Source organism: Prionailurus viverrinus, chromosome A2 (genome assembly GCF_022837055.1).
Source record: "Prionailurus viverrinus isolate Anna chromosome A2, UM_Priviv_1.0, whole genome shotgun sequence".
Classification (NCBI taxonomy): domain Eukaryota; kingdom Metazoa; phylum Chordata; class Mammalia; order Carnivora; family Felidae; genus Prionailurus; species Prionailurus viverrinus.
In genome coordinates this window covers 102,032,452-102,057,271 of record NC_062562.1, presented here as the reverse complement: position 1 = coordinate 102,057,271, position 24,820 = coordinate 102,032,452, and the positions used below count along the sequence as shown (strand labels likewise).

The window sequence follows — 24,820 nt, the reverse complement described above, 5'->3', positions numbered from 1 at the left end:
GACAGCTCGGAGCCTGGATCCTGCTTCGGATTCTGTTGTCCCCCTCTCTCTCTCTCTGCCCCTCCCCCACTAATGCTATGCCTTTCTCTGTCTTTCAAAAGTGAATAAACATTAAACAAAAAAAAAATTTTTTTTAAAGAACTAAGTGTAGAGAGAAGAATTAGCATAAATACTCACAAAAAAATGACTTTTGTGAAACTAGATGAAGACAAATCAGAGAACGGCCTTACTTAAAATCTGAGAAGAATACATTTTATTGTAAATTTCTGGAAACCTAATTAACGTCATCCCTACCTACTCATTTGCTATTTTTGTCTGGTTAGTTTCCCCTACTATTGTTAACATTTAAAAACAAAATAAAACAAAACTCAGCCTCAGGAGACTTGTTGAGTACCTTCACCTCAGATACTGAAAGGGAGAGAAATATTTCTCATGATGAATTCTACTCTACCATAGGGCAGGGAAATGAGAAATCTTAACCAGTAGGAAAGGAAGCAGGATCTGAGGGCTTTGGGAAGAGTAGGGAAAAAATGAGAAGAAAAGTATAAAACCAGGAAAAAGGTGTTCTGCTGCTTGCTTTTATATAAATTATGTCATTCATTTTTTTAATAAAAGCATACAAAATAGGTACTATCACTGTCCCATATTATAGGTAAGGAAACTGAAGCAGAAGGTTAAAAAGCTTGCTAAAAGTCACACATTTAAGGGGTGAAAGAAATACTTGAACTTAGGAAGTAGAATTCCAGAGTCTTCTCTTTTAACCACTATTCTACACTGCCTAAAGACACAAGTTAATAACTTACAGGAAGACAAGAGAATCTTACAAAAAATTAACAACAGCTACACCAAGAGAAACCACAAAAAAATTACTAAAGATATTAACCCAGCAGATTTTTCTGAAAATATAATGTGGAAAGTTAAGAACTTCAAGCTGTCATTACCTTTTATATGAAAAAAAAAAAAAAGGAGTATGTGACAAACTTAAGTTGTTTACAAACATCAAGTGTCTCAAAGGTTCTACAGTCTAAAAACAAATTTTACATATTACTCCTTTGTCAGTGTTCAAAGGAATTAAACATGCAACAGTATCTAATCTAACACAAAAATAAAAATTTGGAATTTCTTTTAACCTTTCCATAAATATTAATAATTACAGTTATTTTCCTATGTTTTTAATTGCCAAGAGGCAAACCCTAATGAGCTAATTGCTATTCATTCAGCCCCATGAAATGAACACAGGCATATGCATGCACACACATACATACATAAAGAACTCACATATATGCAAACACGTCCACAAGCATAGGGAGATGTCACCTGCACGTACATCAAGCCTTGCATGCCCACAAGACAGACATGCTTGCCCACATTCAGACTCACACAAACCCACTAACCCAGGAACAGAGATACTCCCACACTCAGCTTCATCCCCAGAGATACAGCTAGCTTTGGGACTTTTATGCTAATAATCTGTAATACAGAATTATATTTACAGCTACCACTAAGGCATATTTGTTAACAGAGGCATGTTAATAGCAATACCAGACTAACATTTAAAAAAACATTTAGTTCACAAACCCACTTGGATCCCATAAATTTATTGTATCTATTTTATAGATGAGGACACATTCTCAAAAATAAAGTACCAGAGTGCCTGGGGTGGCTGAGTTGGTTAACCATCCAACTCTTGATTTCGGCTCAGGTGACCATCTCACTCTACATGGGATCGAGCCCCTTGCATTGGTATTCTCTGTCTCTGTCTCTCTCAAAAATAAATAAATGAACATTAAAAAAAATAAAATACCTTTCCCCATGTAATACAGCTAATAAATGGCAGACCCAGTCCTTTAGCCTTTAATTATAACCTCTATTACCTACCAACGTGGCTGAAAGTAATTCTATGTTAATGTTCAACCGCAAGTAACTACCAGTCACTATGTATTGGTTTATAACCTCAACTGCTTTGTAAAGTAACTTCCTTTCTTAATGTTGAAGATATTGCAAGATATGAGACTGAAGTAAAGATGGACAAAAATTTGAAGAAGCTACTAACATACTAACCTACTGATCAGTGTTCTATTTTTTTTTTGGCAGTTTGTATGACCTTAAAAATTCTTCCTATTGGAGTCAATTTTAAGTAATGAAAAGATTACAAAACATCCTTATAATTCAATTTTATATGGATTTAGACAGACTTTATTAGATAAATATTTTTATTTTTAAAAAGTTTATCACATAATTCCTTTGAGTTCAAAGGGATAATCAAAATTCTTCAGACTATTATCTTTTAGGTCCAGAGAAAATATTATTGCAATTATTTCCCCCTAGTATATGATAAAAAAAAACTAATACCAAAAATTAAGAAAATGTTAGGGCAGAAGGCATATAAAGAAACTTTTATTTTCCTTACTTAAGGGGTGGCTCAGTCAGTTAAGCGTCTGACTTCGGCTCTGGTTATGATCTCATGGTTGGTGATTTCGAGCCCAGTGTCAGGCTCTGTGCTGACAGCTCAGAGCCTGGAATCTGCTTTGGATTCTGTGCCTCCCTCTCTCTCTGCCCCGCCCCCACTCACACTCTGTCTCTCTTTCTCTCTTTCTCTCAAAAATAAACATTAAAAAAACTTTTAAAAAAAGGAAGACCACATCAATAATATCTATTTATCACTGTTTGAACAGATGTGAGAAATATCCCTAATCATTTCATTTACTGCTTCAGATGGCTCCATCTAAGAAAAACTATCCGACTAATGAGAAAAGGTTATTGGTGAGATCAGGAAGCAACCCATTCTTTTTCCTTATCTCTACTGAAGAACTTAAGAACAGCAAACCCACCTTTTTTTTAATTTATTTTTTTAATGTATTATTATTATTATTATTATTATTATTTTTAAGTGGCTCCACACCCAGCACAGAGCCCCACAGGGTTTGAACTCAAGGACCCAGAGTTCAAAACCTGAGCTGAGATTAAGACTCAGATGCTTAACCAACTGAGCCACCTACATGCCCTATCCTATATGTTTCAATTTATCAAATTCACAAATAGTAAAATTAAAATCAAAACAACAGTACAACAGTATTATTTCTTTCTTGGAATGTCACCATTTGGTATTGGGATAAAGGGCAGATTTGCTAACTGCTTACTATAAAAATAGTGGATTCCCCAAACTCTGTGTTCCTCCCCTGTAATGTGATCTACTGTATGTGTAGGAATACATTTGGGCTCTCCCCATCACATGGGACTTAGTGTTCAGGGGAAATACGGTAAACTTGATGGTCTTGATACTTGCTGTGCTGGGAATAACGAAGGCCACTGTCTCTAATCCAGGCATCTCATGCCTTCTGCCAGCATCCCCAAAATAGTAAAAGGCTAATTTATTACACTCTAAGTAGGAAAAAAACAAAATCCAAGACCTGAGAGGGAATACTTCCTCCTTTGCCTCAAATAAAGAGAAAGAAATTTTAATGGAACAACTTGGAAAGATCAATTTATGTTCCCCACAGATAAGAGGGCACAATGGACATTGATATCTGACTCTTATTCTAAATACTGAAAATGTTGGGCTAGGATGATAGTGATTTACTGTTGCATTAGAATCAGCCTAAACTCCTAAACATTAACCAGAACTACCCCCCCCTCCCCCGCCAAAAAAACGTATGAGAGTTTACCAGGAACCACTTAGGAAAATCTGAGTGCCAAGAGTCATCGTGCAGAGTTGTCTTTGGTTTTAAGAGGGGGCCCACCTACTTAGAAAGGTGAACCGAGTCAGCAGCTGAGACAGTGAATGTTATTTCTACGATTCTAGAGGCTAAGAACACAGTAAAAGATTCACAAGCCCACAAATGCAGAACAGTAGATAAGAGATGTATAGCAACAAGGGACCCCATGAAATTACTCTACAAAACAAAGTCAGTTTTAAGAATCTGTCAAGCCCAAGAAATGTAAAGACATCTTATTCCCCTTACCTTTCCCTCTCTCCCAAGCTCCAATTCCAGAGGAGCTAGGAGAAAGTAGCTAGAACCATAAAAGCAGCCGGAAGCTTTGACTATTTTAATAAGTTAGAAAGCATGCTCATTCAAAGGGACCACAGGACTGTAACAGTGATCAGATTCCAGTTTTGCACCACGAGCAGGAGATGAACTTCTCCCACTCAATAAGGAGAGTGGGAATTAACATAAAGTCTTTTTTTGATTAGCCCTTAAAAGTCTTAGTTGGTTTTCTAATGTGTAATTATTTCTTTTGGATTTCTATATCCCTTACACACTATTGGGCATACAATCTTATTCCTATGATGTTATTCCATCAACAAATGCATTGCCACTAAACACTGAGGATGTATGGTGAAACATATCTGAAAGATTTACCTCTCTTCTCTTTTACTCTACTAAATGTATATAAATGAAGTATTGTAAAAAGCAATGCTAATTATATCCTTATCATTTAGTTAACAGACTTCTTGAATTCTAGTTATGCTTTATAAATTAATTTTTAAACCGTGTTTTATAAGCAGGAAACCACATTTCTAACAAGTGGAAAAGTACATTTGTACACTTGCTTAGTTTGTAAAATCTAAATAAAGGTTGGGTTGACAACCCTCCAGCAAACATAACTCAAAGGAGGAAAAGTCGTCTTTTCATGAAAGAAATGCCTCACTTGGATTCATTTCCTTAACATGAACATAATACATTACTGTATACTTGTATCAGTTGTAATTTCTGATAGATGTATTGAAACTGATTGCCCTTTCTATTGTAGGTAATGGGCTCTTCTTTCCTAATTGCAAGAATGTGTGTGTGTGTGTGTGTGTGTGTGTGTGTGTGTGTGTGTGTGTGTCCTTAATCTACAATTCGATTATACTATACCTAAAGGTGGAAATTTTTTTTTTGTCCTGGTTAACCTCCTTGGAACTGGTGGGCTTTTTCAATTGCTGTCCAAATATAGCAGACTTTCAATCTTTAAAGAATTTCTCTTCCCTGATGCTTACAGGATATTCTTACTTCCTGAACTCCTAACTCAGTCTATTTTCCATGTTTCTTAACTTCTCTTTCATGTTTTCAATCTCTTTATCTTTTTGTTCTATATCTGCTCTACCAGACTGGCAATTTTCAGTTGAGAGTTTTGATTCACTAATTCTCTCTTCTGTTATGTCAATTTAATCTACCAAAGAGTTTTTTATTTTTAATTTCACCAACTTTTGTTATTTACAGAATTTGCAATTGGTCCTTTATCATTCTGCTTGTTCTTGTTTACTCCTTTTCTTATTGTAAGTTACCATTTCATTTGAAATTCTTAAACATTCTCATTTTTAAGTGCTTTTTTTGAGAATGTATTCTCTTTCTTCGGATGTCAATCATCCTATTAAGTATGTCTGCTGTCCCTTGTGGCAACAGATTTCCTTACATGTCCTAAAATACTTGTTTGCAACCACACCTTACGTGGAAGTTTTATTCATTGTGAGCTCTTTCCTGCCATGTTGTTTCATGCTTGCTCAGACTATCCCCCTGGAGTTGCATAGCTCCAGAGTAGGTCTTAAATTAGAAAGATTGGGGCTTTGGTTCCACATGGGTAGAGCTCTATTCCAGATGCCACATCCACACAGAACATATGGTTACTATTTCCATTTGTGCATAGCTGCCTCTTTGGCCCACAGGAAAACACCAACAGTGTCAGGTGGAGTTATTTCAGGTCTACTTTTATGGCCTAGAAACATGGTCCCACCTCCCTGGTTTATGCAGACAGCCCAGTTCCAATCTCCTACCATTTGCAAGACACATTTGGCATTCTTAAAATGACTAGCAATCTATACTCTCTTAAATTTGGCTTAAACACCCACTTTTTAAGCTCTGGCCCACATGACCCAGGTTTCTGAGAGCCAGACAGCATCAACATCCACTCATTACTAAGGGTTTCCTGTCTATTCATAGTCTGCAGGGGTTTTCTTTGTCTCAAATATAACTAGAATACAGTTACTTATTTCTCTGAAAGTTTTTCACATTGAATTCTCATAAATTTAAAGCAAAGAGGAGGCAGATTATACAGGTGCTTTCACTGACATTTTAATCTGCAATCCTGTTGCAAATTGTGTGAGGGGGAGAGTATGATGTGACTCAGGAAGAAAGGATGTGTGCTACATTTGACTTTGATCCTAATTCAAGAAAGCAGGTCAAAAGCTATTTTTTAAAAACATAATTTTAGTAGCATGTAACTTTAAAAAATACTACTTTCAATAATAGTTTTGGCTTTTCAAAATTTTCTCAAATTCCAATTCTGTCACATATTATAACTATTCTTATTTTCACTTTTTGTCTTTACCAACGTATTCTTATCATTTGCTAGCCTCAGTTATATACCATATAGCACTTAATATCTTCCTGATACACCATGGAAAACCCACCAGCCTTTTGTATCTATTCCTTTTTGTTTTTTTCATCTCTACTGAGGTATAATTTACATTGTCTTAACTTTATTCACTGTAAGGGTAAAACTCAGTAAGTTTCAATCACTATGTAGAGCTGTACAAAAATAATCACAATGCAGTTTTGTAACTTTTTCATCACCCCCCAATTGTGCCTTGAGTCTTATTTGTAGCCAATCACCACTCCTCCAGCCCCACTCTCAGCCACATGCAACCACAAAAGGATTTTCTCCCTCTTCTTTAAATATGCCTTTTCTGGCATTTCAATCATAAATGGAACCATATAATATGTAGTCTTAATCATCTTGCCTCTTTCACTTAGCAGGGATTGGGAAGCCATAATCTGTAGGCCAAATCTAGTCTGCCATGTATTTTTGTAAACAGAACTTATTGGAACATAACCAGGTTCATTCTATATTGTCCATGGCTGCTTTCACACTATAAGAGGAGAGGTGATTAGTTGCAACAAAGATTATATGGCCCATAAACCCCAAAGTATTTACTATCCGGCCTTTTACAGAAAAAATTTGCTGACTTGACTTAGTAAAATATTTTTGAGGTTCATTCACATTGTAGTATGTATCAATAGTCAGTACATTATTCCTTTTTTATTGCTGAATAGTAAGTTATTGCATGAAAAACCACATTTTGTCTATCTACTTACCAACTGATGGATATGTGGACATTTTCTAGTTTTTAGTTGTTACGAATAACTCTGCTATAAACATTTTGTATACATGTCTCAATTTAGACGTGTGTTCTCACTTTTCTTACAGATTCCTAGGAACTGAATTGCTGGGTTATATGCTAAGTTTCTGATTAACTTTAAAAGAAACTGACAGGGGCGCCTGGGTGGCGCAGTCGGTTAAGCGTCCAACTTCAGCCAGGTCACGATCTCGCGGTCCGTGAGTTCGAGCCCCGCGTCAGGCTCTGGGCTGATGGCTCAGAGCCTGGAGCCTGTTTCCGATTCTGTGTCTCCCTCTCTCTTTGCCCCTCCCCCGTTCATGCTCTGTCTCTCTCTGTCCCAAAAATAAATAAACGTTGAAAAAAAATTTTTTTAAAAAATTAAAAAAAAAATAAAAGAAACTGACAAACTGTTTTCCAAAGTGACTGTCCCATTTTATGTTCCCAAGAACATTTGAGGGTTCCAGATTCTCTTTATCCTTGCCAATACTTGGTATTGCCTGTCTTTTAAATTATAATCATTGTAGGGTGCCTGGGTGGCTCAGTTGGTTAAGTGTTCAACTACTGGTTTCGGCTCAGGTTATGATCTCACAGTTCTAGGAGTTTGAGCCCAGAGTCAGGCTCTGCACTAAGTGCTAAGCCTGCTTGGGATTCTCTCTCTCTCTGCCTCTCCCATTATGTGCACTCACTCTCCTGCTCTCTCAAAATAAATAAACTTAAAAAAAAGAATTAAAAAAGATTTCAAATTATAATAATTGTATTGACTACATAGGTGGATTTTATGGTTTAAATTTGCATTTGCCTAATGACTAATGATGCTGAACACTTTTTCATGTGGTCATTTGTCATTCACCCTTTTATCTTTGGTGAAACACTTCTATTCAACTGTCTTATCCATTGATAATTTGGGTTGTTTTCCTATTATTGATTTGTAGGAGTTCTTTATATATTCTGGATATAAGCTTTGTCAGATATATGATTGTCTAATATTTCTTCCAGTCTGAAACTTGGCTTTTCAATCTCTTAGTGGTGTCCTTTGAAGTGTAATTATTCAATTTAATGAAGTTCATAAAGGTTTATTTCTGGATTCAAAAGTTTATCCATTTATCTATGTGTCTTTCTTTTTGCTAACTTCATCAATATGAGTTTATAAGAAGTACTGAAATTGTGTAATGGTAATATTCCAAATTTCCTGTTTTCAAAAATATTTTGGCCATTCCAGGTCCTTTGCATATCTACATGTATCTTAGGATTAGTCTGTCAATTTCTACCAAAAATAAAAAACATGGAATTTTAATAGGGATTACATTGATTCAATTTGGCAATAATTATCACCTTAATATTAAGTCTTCCGATCAATCCACTGAACAAAGTAAGTCTATTTATTTAAAGCTTTAATTTTGTCCACCAATGTTTTGTTGTTTTTAGTGTACAAATTTTGCACTGCTTTTGTTAAATTTATTCCTAAATATTTTCATCTTTTTAATACAACTGCAACAAATTGTTTTATTATTTTTTGGACTGTTCTTATATAGTATCTAGACATAGAACTGATTTCTATATGTTGATCTTATATCCTGCAACCTTCCTTGCTGAACATGTTTACTACTTCTAGTACTGTATTTGTATATTTCCTAGGAGTTTCTAAATATAGTTTTTACATTTTATCTGTGAATAAAGGCAGTTTTACCACTTCCTTTACAATCTGGATGTCTTTATTTTTCTTGCCTGACTGCACTGTCTAGAACCTCCTATGCAATACCGAATAAAAGTGGTTGACAAGGAGACAGTGAATGACACTGCCTTCCTCCTGATCTTAGAAGAAAACATTCTGGCTTTTCACCACTAAAATGAATGAATATGAATATGATAGAGTGCCTGGCTGGCTCAGTCAGTAGAGCATGCAACTCTCGATATCAGTGTTATGAGTTCAAGTCCCATGTTGGGTGTGGAGACTGCTTTAAAATGTTTTTGTTTTTGTTTTTTTTAATGTTTATTCATTTTTGAGAGACAGAGAGAGACAGAGCATGAGCGGGAAGGGGCAGAGAGAGAGAGGGAGACACAGAATCCAAAGCAGGCTCCAGACTCTGAGCTGTCAGCACAGAGCCCGACACGGGGCTTGAACTCATGAACTGAGAGATCATGACCAGAGCTAAAGTCCGACGCTCAACCGACTGAGCCACCCAGGTGCCCCTGGAGACTACTTGAAAGAGAAAATATGTGAATATGATCTATAGGGGTTTTTTTTGTTGTTGTTTTTTTTTTGTTTTTAACAAAAGCCCTTTATTTATTATTATTATTATTTTTTTCCCCTGTCTTGTTGAGATTATTTTTTTTTTTTATGAATGGGTGTTGACAGTTTGGTAAATGCTTTCTCTAACTCTACTGAGATGATTATATGGTTTTATTCTTTATTTTATTAATGTAGTGTATTACATTAATTGAATTTTGGATCTTAAACCATCTTTGAATTTCTGGGACAAATTCCCTTTGCTCATGGTATATAATCCACCTCATATGTGGCTGAATTTGATTTGCTAATATTTTAAGGATTTTTGCATCTATGTTCGAGAGAGATACTGATCTGCCATTTTATTTTCTTGAGATGTCTTTGGCCTGGCTTTGAAGTCAGTTAAATTGGCCTGACAAAATAAACTGGGGGGTGTTGTCTTCTCTATTTTCTGAAAGAGTTTGTGAAGAATTAACATTATTTCTTCAAATATTTGATAGAATTCATCAAATCTGATCTTGGGATTTTCTTTGTGGGAAGATTTTTAATCCTCATTCCATTCCTTTACTTTTTTAGAAGTGTATGCATGTTTTGTAGTCTTAAATCAGTCTTTGCAATTCGTCTCTTTCTAGTAACTTGTATCTAAGAGTTCATCCATTTTACTTTAGTTTCCACACTGATGACATCAAATTCATTCATAATATTCCTTTATAATACTTTCAAGTTGTGTGAAGTTGGTAGTAATTTCACCTCTTTCACTGCTGACTTTGCTGCTAATCATTATCTTCTTTTTCTGGTCTAGCTAAAGGTTTATCTACTTGGTTCTTCTTTTCAAAGAATTAACTTCTAGTTTCACTAATTTTTCTCTAATATTTTATGTTCTGTTGGTTTCTGCTATATTCTTTATTAACTCCTCCCTTCCTTCCTCTGCTTGCTTTTGGTCTGCGTTGCTCTTTTTCTACTAGTTTCTTAAGCTTAGAAGCTTAGGCACTGATTTAGGAACTTCCTTTTTCCTAGATACGCATTTAAAGGTATACATTTTCCCTGAAGCACTGCTTTATCAGCACATATAAAGTCTAAGGTGTCTTTCTGTTTTCATTCATTAAACATTTTAAAATATTTTAAAATGCTTTTAACTGACAAATATTTGGGGCTTTCAAAGATTTCTGTTACATGATTTCATCTTTTGCCCTCAATGAGACTTGTTTTATGGCCAAGCATATTGTCTAACCTAGAGAATATTTCAAATATGTTTGAAAAGAATACAATCACTGGGTGGAGTCTTCCATATATGTCATTTAGGTCAAGTTGATTGGTAATGCCAGAATCTTTTATCCTCTTATTTTGTGTCTACTTAGTTTTTCTATCAAGTATTAAGAATGGGGTGTTGGAATCCCCAATTATTATTGTAGACACTTTATTTCTCCTTTCACTGTTTCACTTCAGGCATTTGTAAGCCACTGTTAGATGTAGATACAATTTATGATTACTAGATCTTCCTGATCTATTGACCTTTTTATCATTATGAAATTCCTTTATCTGTCTTCAATAATACTTCTTAAAGTCCACTGTGTCAGATAAGCTTTCTTATCATAAAACATGCTTCTTACAAATAGCATATAGCTGGCTATTGTGTTTTTATCCAGTTTGACAATCTCTGCCTTTTGAGGAGAATGTTCAGTCCATTCATATTTAATGTAATTATATGATTAGATTTACTTTTGCCATTTTGTTAATTATTTTCTACTTGTGTCACACCTTTTTTTTTTATTCCTCTGTTCCTCCCTTACTGCTTTCTTTTGTGATAAATACTTTTAGTGTAGCATTTTAATTCCTCTATATTTTTTACTTTTTATTTTTTCAGAGTTATTTTCTTAGCAACTGTTCTAGGGATTATAATATGCATCTTAATTTATCACACTACTTCAAAAAAATAATTCCAGTAAAACAGAAAGTATACTCCAGCACATGCCCATTTTTTCCCCCTCTTTTATACTTTGCCATATGTATATTTCACATATATAGGTCATAAACACAAGCCCAGGTGACAGGGACTTCAGGAAAGTAGACAGTGGGAACAAAAAGAAATCAGGCAGCAAGGTCGAGGGAAACCAGATGACAGAGCCCTAAAGAACACAGGCTGTGGGGACCAAACGAAACTAGGCAGTAGGGAGTAAAGTTTGCTAGGAAATGGGGACAAATGAAGCCAGGCAAGAGGCCCACAGGATGTGGAAAAAGAAAGATACCAAGAGCTCATCCCCTCTGTGTAGATGTTACCCCCACAGCCTGGACCTCTCTCTAGATAGCCCCCTCCCTACCCAGGTGGTGATCCCCTCCCCCAGGCCAATACTGGGACAGAGCCAGAGCCCCTTCCTCTCTCAGAGGCCTGGGCTGGTTGCAGCCAATGGGCCCCAGCCCCAGTCCCATCCCTGGGACCTCAGGAAGTCCCAGTCCCAGTCCCTCCCACTGGCTGCAGAAGCAGTGGGGTTGGGGCGGGGGGTGGTAGGTAGAGAAAGAGAAAAGAGACAGCTTGGTAGGGGGAGCGCACCTAGCAGCCACAGAGGGAGGTGGGGGAGGGGAGGTGGGGGCCAAGAAAGGAGAAGCTCCAAGGCGGGCTGGCAGATGGGCATGGGCTCGCAGCATCTCCCTGGTGGCAGTGGGGGTGACAAGTTCTCCAGCCCTGGGCTGTGCAGCCACTAACCTGAGTGCCCATGCAGGCACCCCACCCCTACACAGCAGTGCCTCTGGTGCTCAGCAGGCCTTATGATAAGAAAGCTTATCTGACACAGTAGACTTATTGCTTTATATGATTTTACATGTTTCAAATGTGGAAAAATGAGAAAAATATATCTACAGACTCTTTTATATTTACCCAAACATTACCATACTCAAGACTCTTGAGTTCTTTGCACAGATATGAATTAACATCTGGAGTGATTTCTTTTCAGCCTTAAGAATTTCCTTTAGTATTTCTCACAAGATGGTCTACTTAGCAGGAAATTCTCTCAATCTTTGTTTACCTGAGAATAATTCACCTTTATTGTAGAAGACTAGGTTTTCTGGATACAGAATACTTGGTTGATCGTTTTTTTTCTTTCAACATTTTCAATATGTCAGGCTTTATGGTCCCTACTGCTTCAGATGGATGGAAAAGTCAGCCATTAAATGTATTATTAGTTCCCTATGTGTAATGATTCATTTTTTTCATCTAGCTTTCAAGATTTTCTTTTTTCCTTTGGTTTTTAATAGTTCAAGTATGATGTGTCCGTGTGGGTTCTCTTTATGTTTTCCAACTTGGGGTTTATGGAGATTCTTGAATCTATAGACTGCTTTTCATTAAATCTGGAAAGTTTTCTGCCATTATTTCTTCATACATTTTTAAGTCCTCTCTCTTTCTTCTCTCCTGGGTCCCCCATTACGTGTATGTGTATCTACTTAACGTTTTCTCACAAACCTCTGAGGCTCTGTGGACTTTTCTTCAATCTTTCTCTATTCTTCAGGGTATATAAATTCTACTGATATATGCAAATTCACTGATTTTTTTTTTTTTGCCATCTAAAATCTGCTACTGACTTCATCTAGTGAACTTTTGCTTTTAGTTACTATACTTTTTAACTCTAGAGCTTCTGTTTCTCTTTTATAATAATTACCTTTTTAATAAATTCTTTATTCATTGAGTCACTGTCACCCTACTTCCCCTTTAATACTTTAAATACGGTTTTCTCTGGGTTTTTTTGAACATACTTATAATCACTGCTTTAATGTTTTTCTCTGCTAAATCCAACATATGGAGACACTTATATACAATTTCTAGTGATTTTCTTAAGTATGAGTCACGCTTCCTTGTTTCTTTGCAGATCTCTAAACTTTTTGTTGAATATTGGATATTTTAAATGATACACTGCAGCAACTCTAGCTTCTGATTTTCCTTGAGGGTTGTTGTTGTCTTATCTGTTTGTGTTTTAGCATCTTGATGAACTAAAAGTCTGTTTCCCCTTCATTGTGTGGCCACTGAGGTCTCTACTCCATTCTCTCCAACCCCATTTTTTAAAAAAAAAAATTTTTTAATGTTTATTTTTGAGACAGAGAGAGAGAGATAGAGTGTGAGCAGGGGAGGAGCAGAGAGAGAGGGAGACACAGAATTCGAAGCAGGCTCCAGGCTCTGAGCTGTCAGCACAGAGCCTGATGTGGGACTCAAACTCACAGACCATGAGATCATGACAGGAGGTGAAGTTGGACACTTAACCAACTGAGCCACAAAGGTGCCCCATCCCATTTTTATTTTTAAGGCTGGCTTTTTAAGACCTTTTCAAGCTGGTCTCCAGTGTTCACCTTGGTGTTTGGCTAAAGACTGATTAGAGATTTTATTTAATTATCTCAATCTAATAAGGCTTCCATTCCAAGGATGAGATTTGTGTGTGGAATGAGGAGTGCATTCAAAGTCTGAGCCTTTCACAAGATGGCCACAGGTTTTACTACCACTAGGCCCATTTGGCTCTCCTCTTCACATATTCCTAGGCTCCAAAGACCAATGATGCATAGGTGGCTTAGGCCCACTTCATATTCTGCTGTGCATATCTACAGCCTCCAGTCAACCTGGGATGTGTGAACTTATCAATCCCCCATGACTATCTTGTCTCCTAGAACTCTCTATAAAATCCTGCTATTTCATGAGTCTTTAATTTGCCATAAATTGGACTAGACTAGCAAAGCCTTAGACTGGCTAAGGCATTGGTCTTCCCTGTTTGTCTGCAACTAAGTTTACTATTTTAACCTACAACACTGTGAGAGAGTGCCCTTTCTCCAGCTGGGGCTACAAAACTTCCAATCTTCAAGGCTTGCCCCATCCTGGTTGAAATGCCATACCAACAAAGCTGGGCATAAGGAAGAGAGGATGAGGAGTAGCACAGATAACACCACAAGTCTGTCACTGAGTTCAGTGATTTTCATGAAGTTTCTCAATTTGTTTAGTTGATTTCTAGAGCACTGAATTAGTTGTTTTGACAGCTTTGTCCAGCTTTATGTTTGCTTTGTGGAGAGAGTGATCAAACCTCTCATTCAGTCATCTCAGATATTCCTTTTTTAATAGTGTGTATATACATATATATCATGTGCTGCTGCAGTCCAAAATTTTACTATACCAAATCTTGGCTAAAACTTTGAAATTTTTTTTAATTGTTTATCTATCTTAGAGAGAGATACAGAGAGCAAGCGGGGGAAGGCAGAGAAAGAGGGAGACATAGAATCCAAAGTAGGCTCCAGACTCTGAGCTGTCAGCACAGAGCCTGGCACAGGGCTCAAACTCCTGAACCATGAGTTCACGACCTTAGCCAGAGTCAGATGCTTAACGACTGAGCCACTTGGGGGTCTCTTGGCTATAATTTTGAGTTTGTATTTATCTCTGAGATCAAAATGCAAGTTCACTTTTTTGTTATTCATATTCTATGCACAGATATGTAGCTATTTTAGACTAGACATATTAGACTCAGCTTCCCTTCTTTTTTGTTCCTGCTGGGAAAAACTCATTTTGTGCATGTGTGCTGTGTACAGGGTATATAGAAAAGTTAAGGATTTCCCTACAGCACTATAATACAGAAGCTACTAAAAATGTAATACAGTCACAGGCAAAATCATGCTAACAGACTAGATCTATTCAGTCTAGACACCATAGTATTTGTGCGATAGTGACAACCCACAATAGATGAAAGTAACATTAAGAGGTATAGAAACTATGACACATGAAAAATAGTGAGAGTAATGTCAATATTTACTCTGAAAAAAAAAATGACATGATGCTATCCTGTCAAATATTTAAAGTAGACTTACTCAGTATTGATACATCAGGCAGAGTCAAACTTAGGGGTATAATTTTGAGTTCATTATGCAAAATAAACTATTTAACAACTTAAGCTAAAACAAATGGACTCATTTTGCTCTTTTGCAAAGCGATGAGCTTCTCTCACTGAGAATGATCCTAACAGACTAGATGACCACATTTTTAAGGAGTGTTTATTTAGGAGATGAACTAGAAGACCTTTCAACCCTAAGTTTTTGTAATTTTATAAAAACAATTATATAAGAATTTAGATGGATAAAAGATAACGCTATCATGAAAAACCATCCAAAATATACATCAAGATGATTATAATTTATGTTTTGATAATAAAGGAATGAGTTATAAAAACTATTCCTAAAAGACATGTATTCCACTGCACTCTTGGCCTACAATACGTTAAAGGCCTACAATACGTTGGATATTACAAAAAACCTATGAGAAGCAGAATATACTATTCTACCATTGTACAAAGCAATGATCTAGAATTCTGGTTGCTATAACTTCTTAAAATCAAGAAGGCTGAAGTGGGAACAGAAGATAACTAAAAGAAAAAAGATATAGAGATTGTTACATAAAACCAGACTTCACTCTGAAAAGGTACAAGCTGAGTGGGTGCATTACAAATATTTATAAAGGACAGTAAGGGCACAAATAAGGTAAACTCAGATTTGTTCACCCAAACCTAGAAGGCAACCATTCAAACTCTGAAGGAGGTATGGTTAGGACAAATAACAGAGGTATCATTATATTCAGGAAACATAATTTGCTAGGATTAAAACAGGTTATAGACTGAAAACAAATAACTTACCTCCTTTAGTTGATCAGCACTCCCCCATGATGCAGAACGCTGATGTGACCTCTTTTCGGCACCCTCTTCTGCCCAACAACTAGGTGTCTTTAATAAAAAAAAAAAATGATAATACAAATAATAAAATAAGGAATTTTGTCTCTACTTCTTAATCTCGCAGCATTTCAAACATATTTCAAAATCTTAGCACATACCAGTTAAGTTATACTAAATACTAAAATCCCTTAAGTGCTAAGATTTTTCATGACCCGTGAAATGTTTAAAACATTCTGTCATATTCTGAATTAGACATTACCAATCTACGACGTCTCTGAGTAGTGTCATTCAAAATATTTGTTTTTTTTTACAACATTAATAACTTAAAAGTTATCAAATCAAAGAGAATTATGAAGATACACATCTTTGAGCTTTTAAAGAGAATCGCCAAACTAAATATAAAATGGCATTTGTCCTAAGTAAAAGAGATGGAAATGAGATTAACAGAACTAGCTCAGAAGCAGTGGGATTACAGATGACCTACAAGTCAAATATCTAGCTAAAGAGTAGATTGTACTATTCTTCCTACACTCAGGAAAGAGAGTATTAGCAATAGTATCCTCTTTTGGATGGCTCAGAGCCTGGAGCCTGTTTCCGATTCTGTGTCTCCCTCTCTCTGCCCCTCCCCCGTTCATGCTCTGTCTCTCTCTGTCCCAAAAATAAATAAACGTTGAAAAAAAAAATTAAAAAAAAAAAAATAAAAAGGGGCGCCTGGGTGGCGCAGTCGGTTAAGCGTCCGACTTCAGCCAGGTCGCGATCTCGCGGTCCGGGAGTTCGAGCCCCGCGTCAGGCTCTGGGCTGATGGCTCAGAGCCTGGAGCCTGTTTCTGATTCTGTGTCTCCCTCTCTCTGCCCCTCCCCCGTTCATGCTCTGTCTTTCTCTGTCCCAAAAATAAATAAACGTTGAAAAAAAAAATTAAAAAAAAAATAGTATCCTCTTTTGAAAAACATCAAGCATCTTTAAATAAAAATATAAAATTATTAAAATGACAAAGAAAAACATTAAATCTGAATGAACTTACTATGATCTGAAACAATACATTAAAAAAAAAACAAAACTTGAGCTACATGTCAGAAAAGAGTTTTTACCTTAAACCTCATTTTCAATAATTCAACCAGTAGCAGACACTATACCCAAACATAACACACAACGCTAAATGCCAAATAGTGAGACCATTTAGTAGTTGTATAAAAAAGTCAAAATATTAAAATATCATCCTTAAGATATGAGAAGACTCTTAGTGGAATGCAAACCAGGGAAAGTAAAAAGCACTACAGCTAGACAAAGGATAACGATTAGCACAATCAACACATATAGATTTAAAAATTATTGTTTATGATAGACTGAAAAAAAAATCAATCCTTATGTTGAGGTTGATGCTATATAACTTCTTATGAAAAAGGCCTCAGTTCTACTCTATACAATTCAAAATGCTTGTGAACAACTTTTTAAGTAATTACCTCTTAAGAGTAATAATGCTCCAAAATGAAACCAACAATTAATTAAATGGTAGGTGAATAAAAACACAAACAAGCTGCTTAACCAACCAGTTCAAGTACCAAAGTGAAGCTGTTCAGTGATAACTGAGAGTAAAACAGTTTATTTTCATCAAACTTTCATTTTGAGAATTTATATGCTCAATACTTTTACTTTTCTACCAAGCGTAAGCATTAGTCTTGTCAAAACTCAAATGATCACAATGCTTAAAACTCAAAAGTACTTCACAGAAAAGGAGTCAAATTTCTGGTATGTTCCATAATTATTTAATAATTACATTTCTAACAGGAATTATTTTCATTTGGTACAACTCCAATTTTTTCAAAGGACATTTATTACATAAACTGTATAGGTATCTCCAACTGGGAGTTAAATCAATAGCCACAAAACTTTTGCAATTGCCTTACTACTGCCAGGCACACCAGTGGCAAATGGAGCTACATCTGAGGTCTCTTATCTCACAAAAGATCTTCTTTCTTCATACTATCATTCTTTTCTTAAAACTGAATGTGAAAACCTATATGCTTATTTCAGAATGCAGTGTTAGTTATACAAAAGAAATAAAAACCAACTACAAAGGATTATTTATATTCCTGAAATCCAGCTAGTAAAACATGTAGGTTTTTAAGAGTGCAAAACTATTAGAAGAGTACTCTGACATGTGGCTGCAGAATTACATGCATATAAATTGTTTAAATACATTCATCATAGTACCAACTTTTCCAAAAAATACTCCCCAGAAAGTAATTTCATTTTAATCACATCAATTTTAAATAAATAGAAAATGTTCGAGTCTGTAAATATATTCTATAGACCACATTGTCCAGTAAGACAGCTACTAGCCACATGCAACAATTTAAATTAATGAAAATGAAATAAAACTAAAAATTCAGTTCCTTAGTCACACTAGCACATTTCAAATGCTCAGTAACCACATGTGGCTAGTGGCTACTGGCTGCTATACAAGACAGCACAGATGTGGAACATTTCCATTGCTGCAGAAAGTTCTACTGGGAGCAGTGTTTTATACATTTAATCGCAGATTTTTAACAAGTTACTGTAGTCAAAGCAAAACCAAAAGATGGCTACTTGGTTTATTAAATCTATGTAAAGTTCATGCTTGTGAAGTCACAAAAGATGAACTAATTTGTATCTAATTTATTAAATCTGAGCATTTGAGAAATGCTTTACTATTTAATTTCAATAACCAACAATACAAAGCAGCAAAAATTCTTTCCTTTCATATCAGCAAGAAATTCCTTCCAACTAGATTGTCCATTAATCTAGAGTAGAATTTTATGAACTGTGCTACTTATAACATCGCTATTGGATGCTGATAAGAATAAAGATAAAACTGTTCTATGGCCAAATTAATTTGGGAAATACTGTATTTCACACTTCCCCATACCTCATGTACAATACAATTAGCATTTCAAAAACTCAAATACACACTTTTTAAAAACCTGCTTTACTTTCTTTCTTTTACTCCATATGACCCCAGAACACTTATTTTACAAGTAGACTTATTAACACTTGGAAAGGAATATAATCCCCTCAATAATGTGGACTGTATTTAATTGCTTGCTCTTCAGCCAGCCACTTTAGGGGATTCTTCCTTTCTAGTTGCCTCCACTTACACTACCAAGGAAGAGAAAGTAAACCTTTTCTATACTTGAACAATGCAGAACTAAAGCCTATCTCTAAGACTACTGGCTAAAAAAAATTCCCTTGGAGTGACAAGGATATCAAGGCCATTTTCATTTTTTATCTTCACCTCTTGGAATTATCCAAAATCCAGCCCATGAAGCTTCCTCTCTAACCCTCAGGTCCATCCACCTACCTCTTGGTTTCCTGTGTGAGGACCTCTTCTTCTATGAGTGAATTATACAGAAAACAGTTCTAATGCATGGGACTGCACACTCGTTTAAGAGCATTTTTAGGTTCACAGCAAAACTGAGAGAAAGTTGCAGAGATTTCCCATATACCCCTCATGCCCCACACACGCACAGCCATCCCCCACCAGAGTGGTACATTTGTCACAACTGATTAACCTACATCGATCCATCATTATCACCCAGAGTCCACAGTTTACATTTGAGTTCACTCTTGGCAGTGTACATTGTATGGATGTGGACAAATGTGTGACACGTATGCCACCATTATACTATCATGCTGGGTATTTTCACTGTCCTAAAAATCCTCTGTGTTCTACCTCTTCATTCCTCTCCTTATCCCCTAAACCCTGGCAACCACTGATCTTTTTACTTTCTCCTTTTTGGCCTTTTCCAGAATGTCGTATCGTTGGGATCGTATGGTAGGGTCACATTTTCAGAGTGGCTTCTTTCACTCAGTAATGTATATTTAAGGTTCGTCCATGTCTTTTCACAGCTTTATGGCACATTTCTTCTTAGTGCTCAGTAATACAGTTGTCTGGATGCACCACACTTACTCATTCACCTACGGAAGGACACCTTGGCTGCTTCCAAGTTTTGGGAATTATGAATAAAGCTTTATAGATGTTATCTGTGTCCAGGTTTTTGTATGGACAAAAGTTTGCAACTCCTTTGGGTACATACCAAGGAGCACAAATGCTGGACGGTGTGAAAAAGCTACATTCAGTTTTGTAAGAAACTGCCGAACTGTCTTCCAAAGCAGCTGTAGTGTATCACATTCCCACCAGCAATGAATGGAAGTTCCCATTGCTCTGCATCCCGGCCAGCATCTGGTATTATCAGTGTCCTGGATTTTGGCCATTCTAATAGGTGTGTTTTAATTTGCATTTCTCTGATGACAAATGATGCGAAGCCATCTTTTCATATGCTTGTTTGCCATCTTTCTTGGTGAAGTACCTATTAAGGTCTCTGGCCCATTTTTTAATCAGGTTGTTTGTTTTCTTGTTGTTGAGCTTTAAAAGTTCTTTGTATATTCTGGGTAATGGTCCCTTATAGATGTGAACACTGGAGAATTTTATAATAGGCTTTATTCACAAACTAGCAAGGGCAAATTAGCTCCTAGCAAGAAAGTACTTTTTTCAATATGCAAGAGCCCAAAGCTACTTCCACAACAACCCACAAAACCAAAAAAAAAACCCAAAAAACAAAAAACAAAAAACCTAAGTACTTGATAAAATTCTCATGATCTTATTTAAAACTTAAGTAAAACTTTTTTTTTTTTAATTTTTTTTTCCCAACATTTATTTATTTTTGGGACAGAGAGAGACAGAGCATGAACGGGGGAGGGGCAGAGAGAGAGGGAGACACAGAATCAGAAACAGGCTCCAGGCTCTGAGCCATCAGCCCAGAGCCTGACGCGGGGCTCGAACTCACGGACCGCGAGATCGTGACCTGGCTGAAGTCGGAGGCTTAACCGACTGCGCCACCCAGGCGCCCCAAAACTTTTTTTTTTAAAGTAAGCTCTTCACCCAGTGTGGGGCTTGAACTCATGACCCCAATATCAAGAGTTTCATGTTCCACCAACTAAGCCAGACAGGCACCTCTTATGCAAAAGTTAAAAATCTATGTTTTATACAGTTAAATCTTTGATCTTGGAATTTAATGTAGTTTATAATCAATATTGGAAATATGATTACTGACTGCTAACTATTTTACAACACTTAAAGAGATGATTCTTAGTATTAAAGTACAGATCAAGATGGCAAGACATGAAATGGAATTACATGAATCAATTACACTAGTCATTGTTGTGATTACAGATCGATTTTAAGTTATAAAAAGTTTTAAAAGACAATTTACAAACCCTTCATTATTTATAAATATAACCACTAATAAAAAAAAAATGTTTAAGCTTCTAAAAAGCTTTTATTAAAAAAATTTTTTTTTATGATTTATTTTTATTTTTGGACAGAGAGAGCGAGCGAGCATGAGTGGGGGGCTGGGGGGGGGGGGGCAAAAGGAGAAGGAGCCAGGAGGGGAAGAAAGAGAGAATATCTTAACAAGGCTCCAGGCTCAACACAGAGCCCAAGGCAGGGCTCAATCCCACAATCTTGGGATCATGACCTGAGCTGAAATAAAGAGTTATGAAGCATTAAAAAGGAGCACAGGGGTGCCCGGGTGGCTCAGTTGGTTAAGTGTCTAACTCTTGATTATGTATTTATGTATTTATTGAGAGAGAGAGAGAGAGAGAGAGAGAGAGAGCTCGCACACATGAGCAGAAAAAGGGGCAGAGAGAGGGAGAGACAGAATCCCAAGAGGCTCCATGTTGCCAGGGCAGAGCCCAACATGGAGCTCAAACTCATGAACCATGAGATCATGACCTGAGCAGAGATCAAGAGTAGGATGCTTAACTGACTGAGTCACCTGGGTGCCCCTGACTCTTGAGTGCACATGCCTTTCTCATTCTCTCTCTCACAAAGTAAATAAAGACTAAAAAAAATGCCTTTAAAACAATAAAATAAAAATTAAAATGAGCAAAAAAAAGATTATGATTCTACTATTGTTATCCCTTTGTTCTTCTGATAATAGTATACAGGTATAAACAGTTTCATAACTAGACACAAATATATATAGTTGTTTCACTTGCTAACAAATACCATAGAAAAGAGTTCTGCTGAAAAAGCTTTAGGAACTCAGTGATTGCAGCAGTTACATGCTCAATTTTTTTTTTTTTTTATCACACTTCAACTATATAGCAAGTTATGTGTTCATCAGGTTAGACCAGTTTCAAAGCGTGGAAGCAGCACGCACCTGCCTCATCTGGGATAATATTAGAGATGCAGATTCTCAGGGTCAATCCCAGAATTACTAAATCTGGAATTCTTAGATACAGTTCAGCAATCTACGTTTTAACAAGCTCTCCAGATGATTCTGATGCAAACTGAAGTTTGAAAACCACTATTAGACTAAGGAAATAAAAATGAATAATAGATTTTACACTCAAGGTGCCTGCTGACCATATATCCACTCATTTTCCTTGTAGGCTAATATCCATTAACAAGTATAATATCAATTTGCATATAATTACATCTTTGGAAATTACCATACACTAATGTAAATATCATTTGGAGCCATGTAGAAAGTTATATTGAAAGGGAGAAATTTTTCTTTACTGAGGAACATTAAGCAATAGTCCCTAGCAAAGGATTAACGTGCCAGCGTATTTAAGCAAAGTGTACAAAATCTATATCTAATTAGGCCGCAGTGTGCTCAATACACAATTGAATGAAAATCTGTGAAGTAATGGTTTGTGATTTTCCAGATTAGTAAACAGGGAACTTATTCAGAATAGTTAAGAAGCTATATTTCTTAAGGTTACGGTGAGGGGGAGGGAGAGTGTTAGCCAAGTGCAATTTCTGAAAACAGGAAATACCACAGAAATTAATTATTGCAGGTGTGCTACACATGATAAAATGAAATAATCTGCCATACTCTGTAAGAAATGCTAATTTGAGAAAAAGCAATCATAAGTGTGCCGACAACCTTAACAATATTCACAGTAATTCTATTTCTAAGAATTAACCTGAGATGTACCCCCAGAGATGCAATGGAAATAAATGTCTATTAGTAGGGAAATGAAAAATTGTGGTATATTCTCACAATGTGAAAACCACTGCACATGGATGACAATCCCACTTCAGTAAGCAAATACACACAAACAGAAAAGCGCTAGAAAGAGATATTTCAAACTATAAATAGTGAGGATTCTAGATTATGCTATTGTAAATCCACAATTTTTTTCAGCTGAATGAGAATAAAAATCAGGGGAAAAAAAAGACTTAAAATCATGTTTAGGAACATTGAATGGAATGGGAAAATGCTATGACTTATTAAAAAGGTTACAAAATACTACCTATGTGAATTCTATTTTTAAAAGCCTTTATTTTTACTTATTTTTTAAATGTAAATAATAAAAATATGGAAAGATACATATCAAAATGTTAAGAAATGGCTATGTCTGGATGTTAGGCATATAGGCAGCTAATTAAGTGGTTTTTTGGTATTTCCTAAATTTTCTACAATGATGACTATTTTCAAAATTTACAACAGGATTTTTAAAAAAATAATACTAAGACAGCTCTGCTATATGACTGGTAAGTGTGCACACACCTACACTAAGGAAGCCCTCCTAACTTCAGACACAAATGTCAAATCTATTTTGGGAGACAGACTACACATTACATTAAGTTAGAATGTTAGTAGGGGCGCCTGGGTGGCTCAGTCAGTTGAGCGTCCGACTTCAGCTCAGGTCATGATCTCGCAGTCTGTGGGTTCGAGCCCCACATCAGGCTCTGGGCTGACAGCTCAGAGCCTAGAGTCTGCTTCAGATTCTGTGTCTCCCTCTCTCTCTGCCCCTCCCCTGCTCAGGCTCTGTCTCTCTGTCAAAAATAAATAAAAACATTAAAAAAAAATTAACTTCATAAAAAAAAAAGAATGTTAGTATACATTACATAAAATATTTTTCAGGTTTCTTTTGACTAGGAGGGTTAGGGTTTTCTCCAGACTATAAGGGACCCAGACTCCGGACTACATATAGATCACCAACTACTGGCTATGGAAATGGAGTTGGTGATTTTACATTTCTTTTTTAAGTTTATTTATTTTGAGAGAGAAAGCACAAGCAGAGTAGGGGCAGAAAGCGAGGGGAGACACACGGTCAGCACAGAGCCTGGTGTGGGGCTCAAACTCAAGAACAGTGAGATCATGACCTGAGCCAAAATCAAGAGTCAGACACTTCAACTACTAAGCCACCCAGGTGCCCCTGGAGTTGGAGATTTTAGAAAAGCAGGAACATTTAAGTGTTTAGAGTAACTGAAAACTGAAGGTCATTGAAATGTCAAACACTGAGAAATACTAGTGGGAAGTTATTGATGAGAATACTGATAGGAAGTTATAATTCAGTTCAGGTATGCCTTTCATGGTACACTTTAATTATGTGAAGGCAGAAGTATCTAAAAATGTTCTCCTGATAAACACAGAGCTACCATATGATCCAGCAACTCTCAGAGAAATCAAAGTATGTGTCCACACAAAATCTTGCGCACAAATTGTCACAGCAGTACATCAACTCATGAATGTATAAATAAATTCGAGTCTATACCCTAGAATATTAGTTAGCAATAAAAAAGAATGAAGTACTGATACATGTTACAAGATCAATGAACCTTACAAATACCATACTAAGTAATAGCCAGACACAAAAGGCCACAAATTGCATGAGTCCATTTATTTGAACTGTTCAGAACATACAAATCTACAGAGGCAGAGAGTAGATTCATGGGTGCCTACCACTGAGAGAAAGAGGACTGGGGACAAACAGTAACTGCTAACGAGTACAGCACTTTCTTTTTGGAGTGCTGAAAAT

The 24,820-nt window shown here is 36.3% G+C and overlaps 1 protein-coding gene across 1 annotated transcript in view; it reads right to left on the bottom strand.

The window, feature by feature from the left end:
- Positions 1 to 24,820, bottom strand: part of GLCCI1 (glucocorticoid induced 1) — a 123,325-nt gene that overhangs the window by 34,843 nt on the left and 63,662 nt on the right. Inside the window, exon 4 of the mRNA XM_047837007.1 lies at positions 15,971 to 16,057. Within this exon, the coding sequence (XP_047692963.1) occupies positions 15,971 to 16,057 (87 nt within the window). The remainder of the gene's footprint in view (positions 1 to 15,970; positions 16,058 to 24,820) is intronic.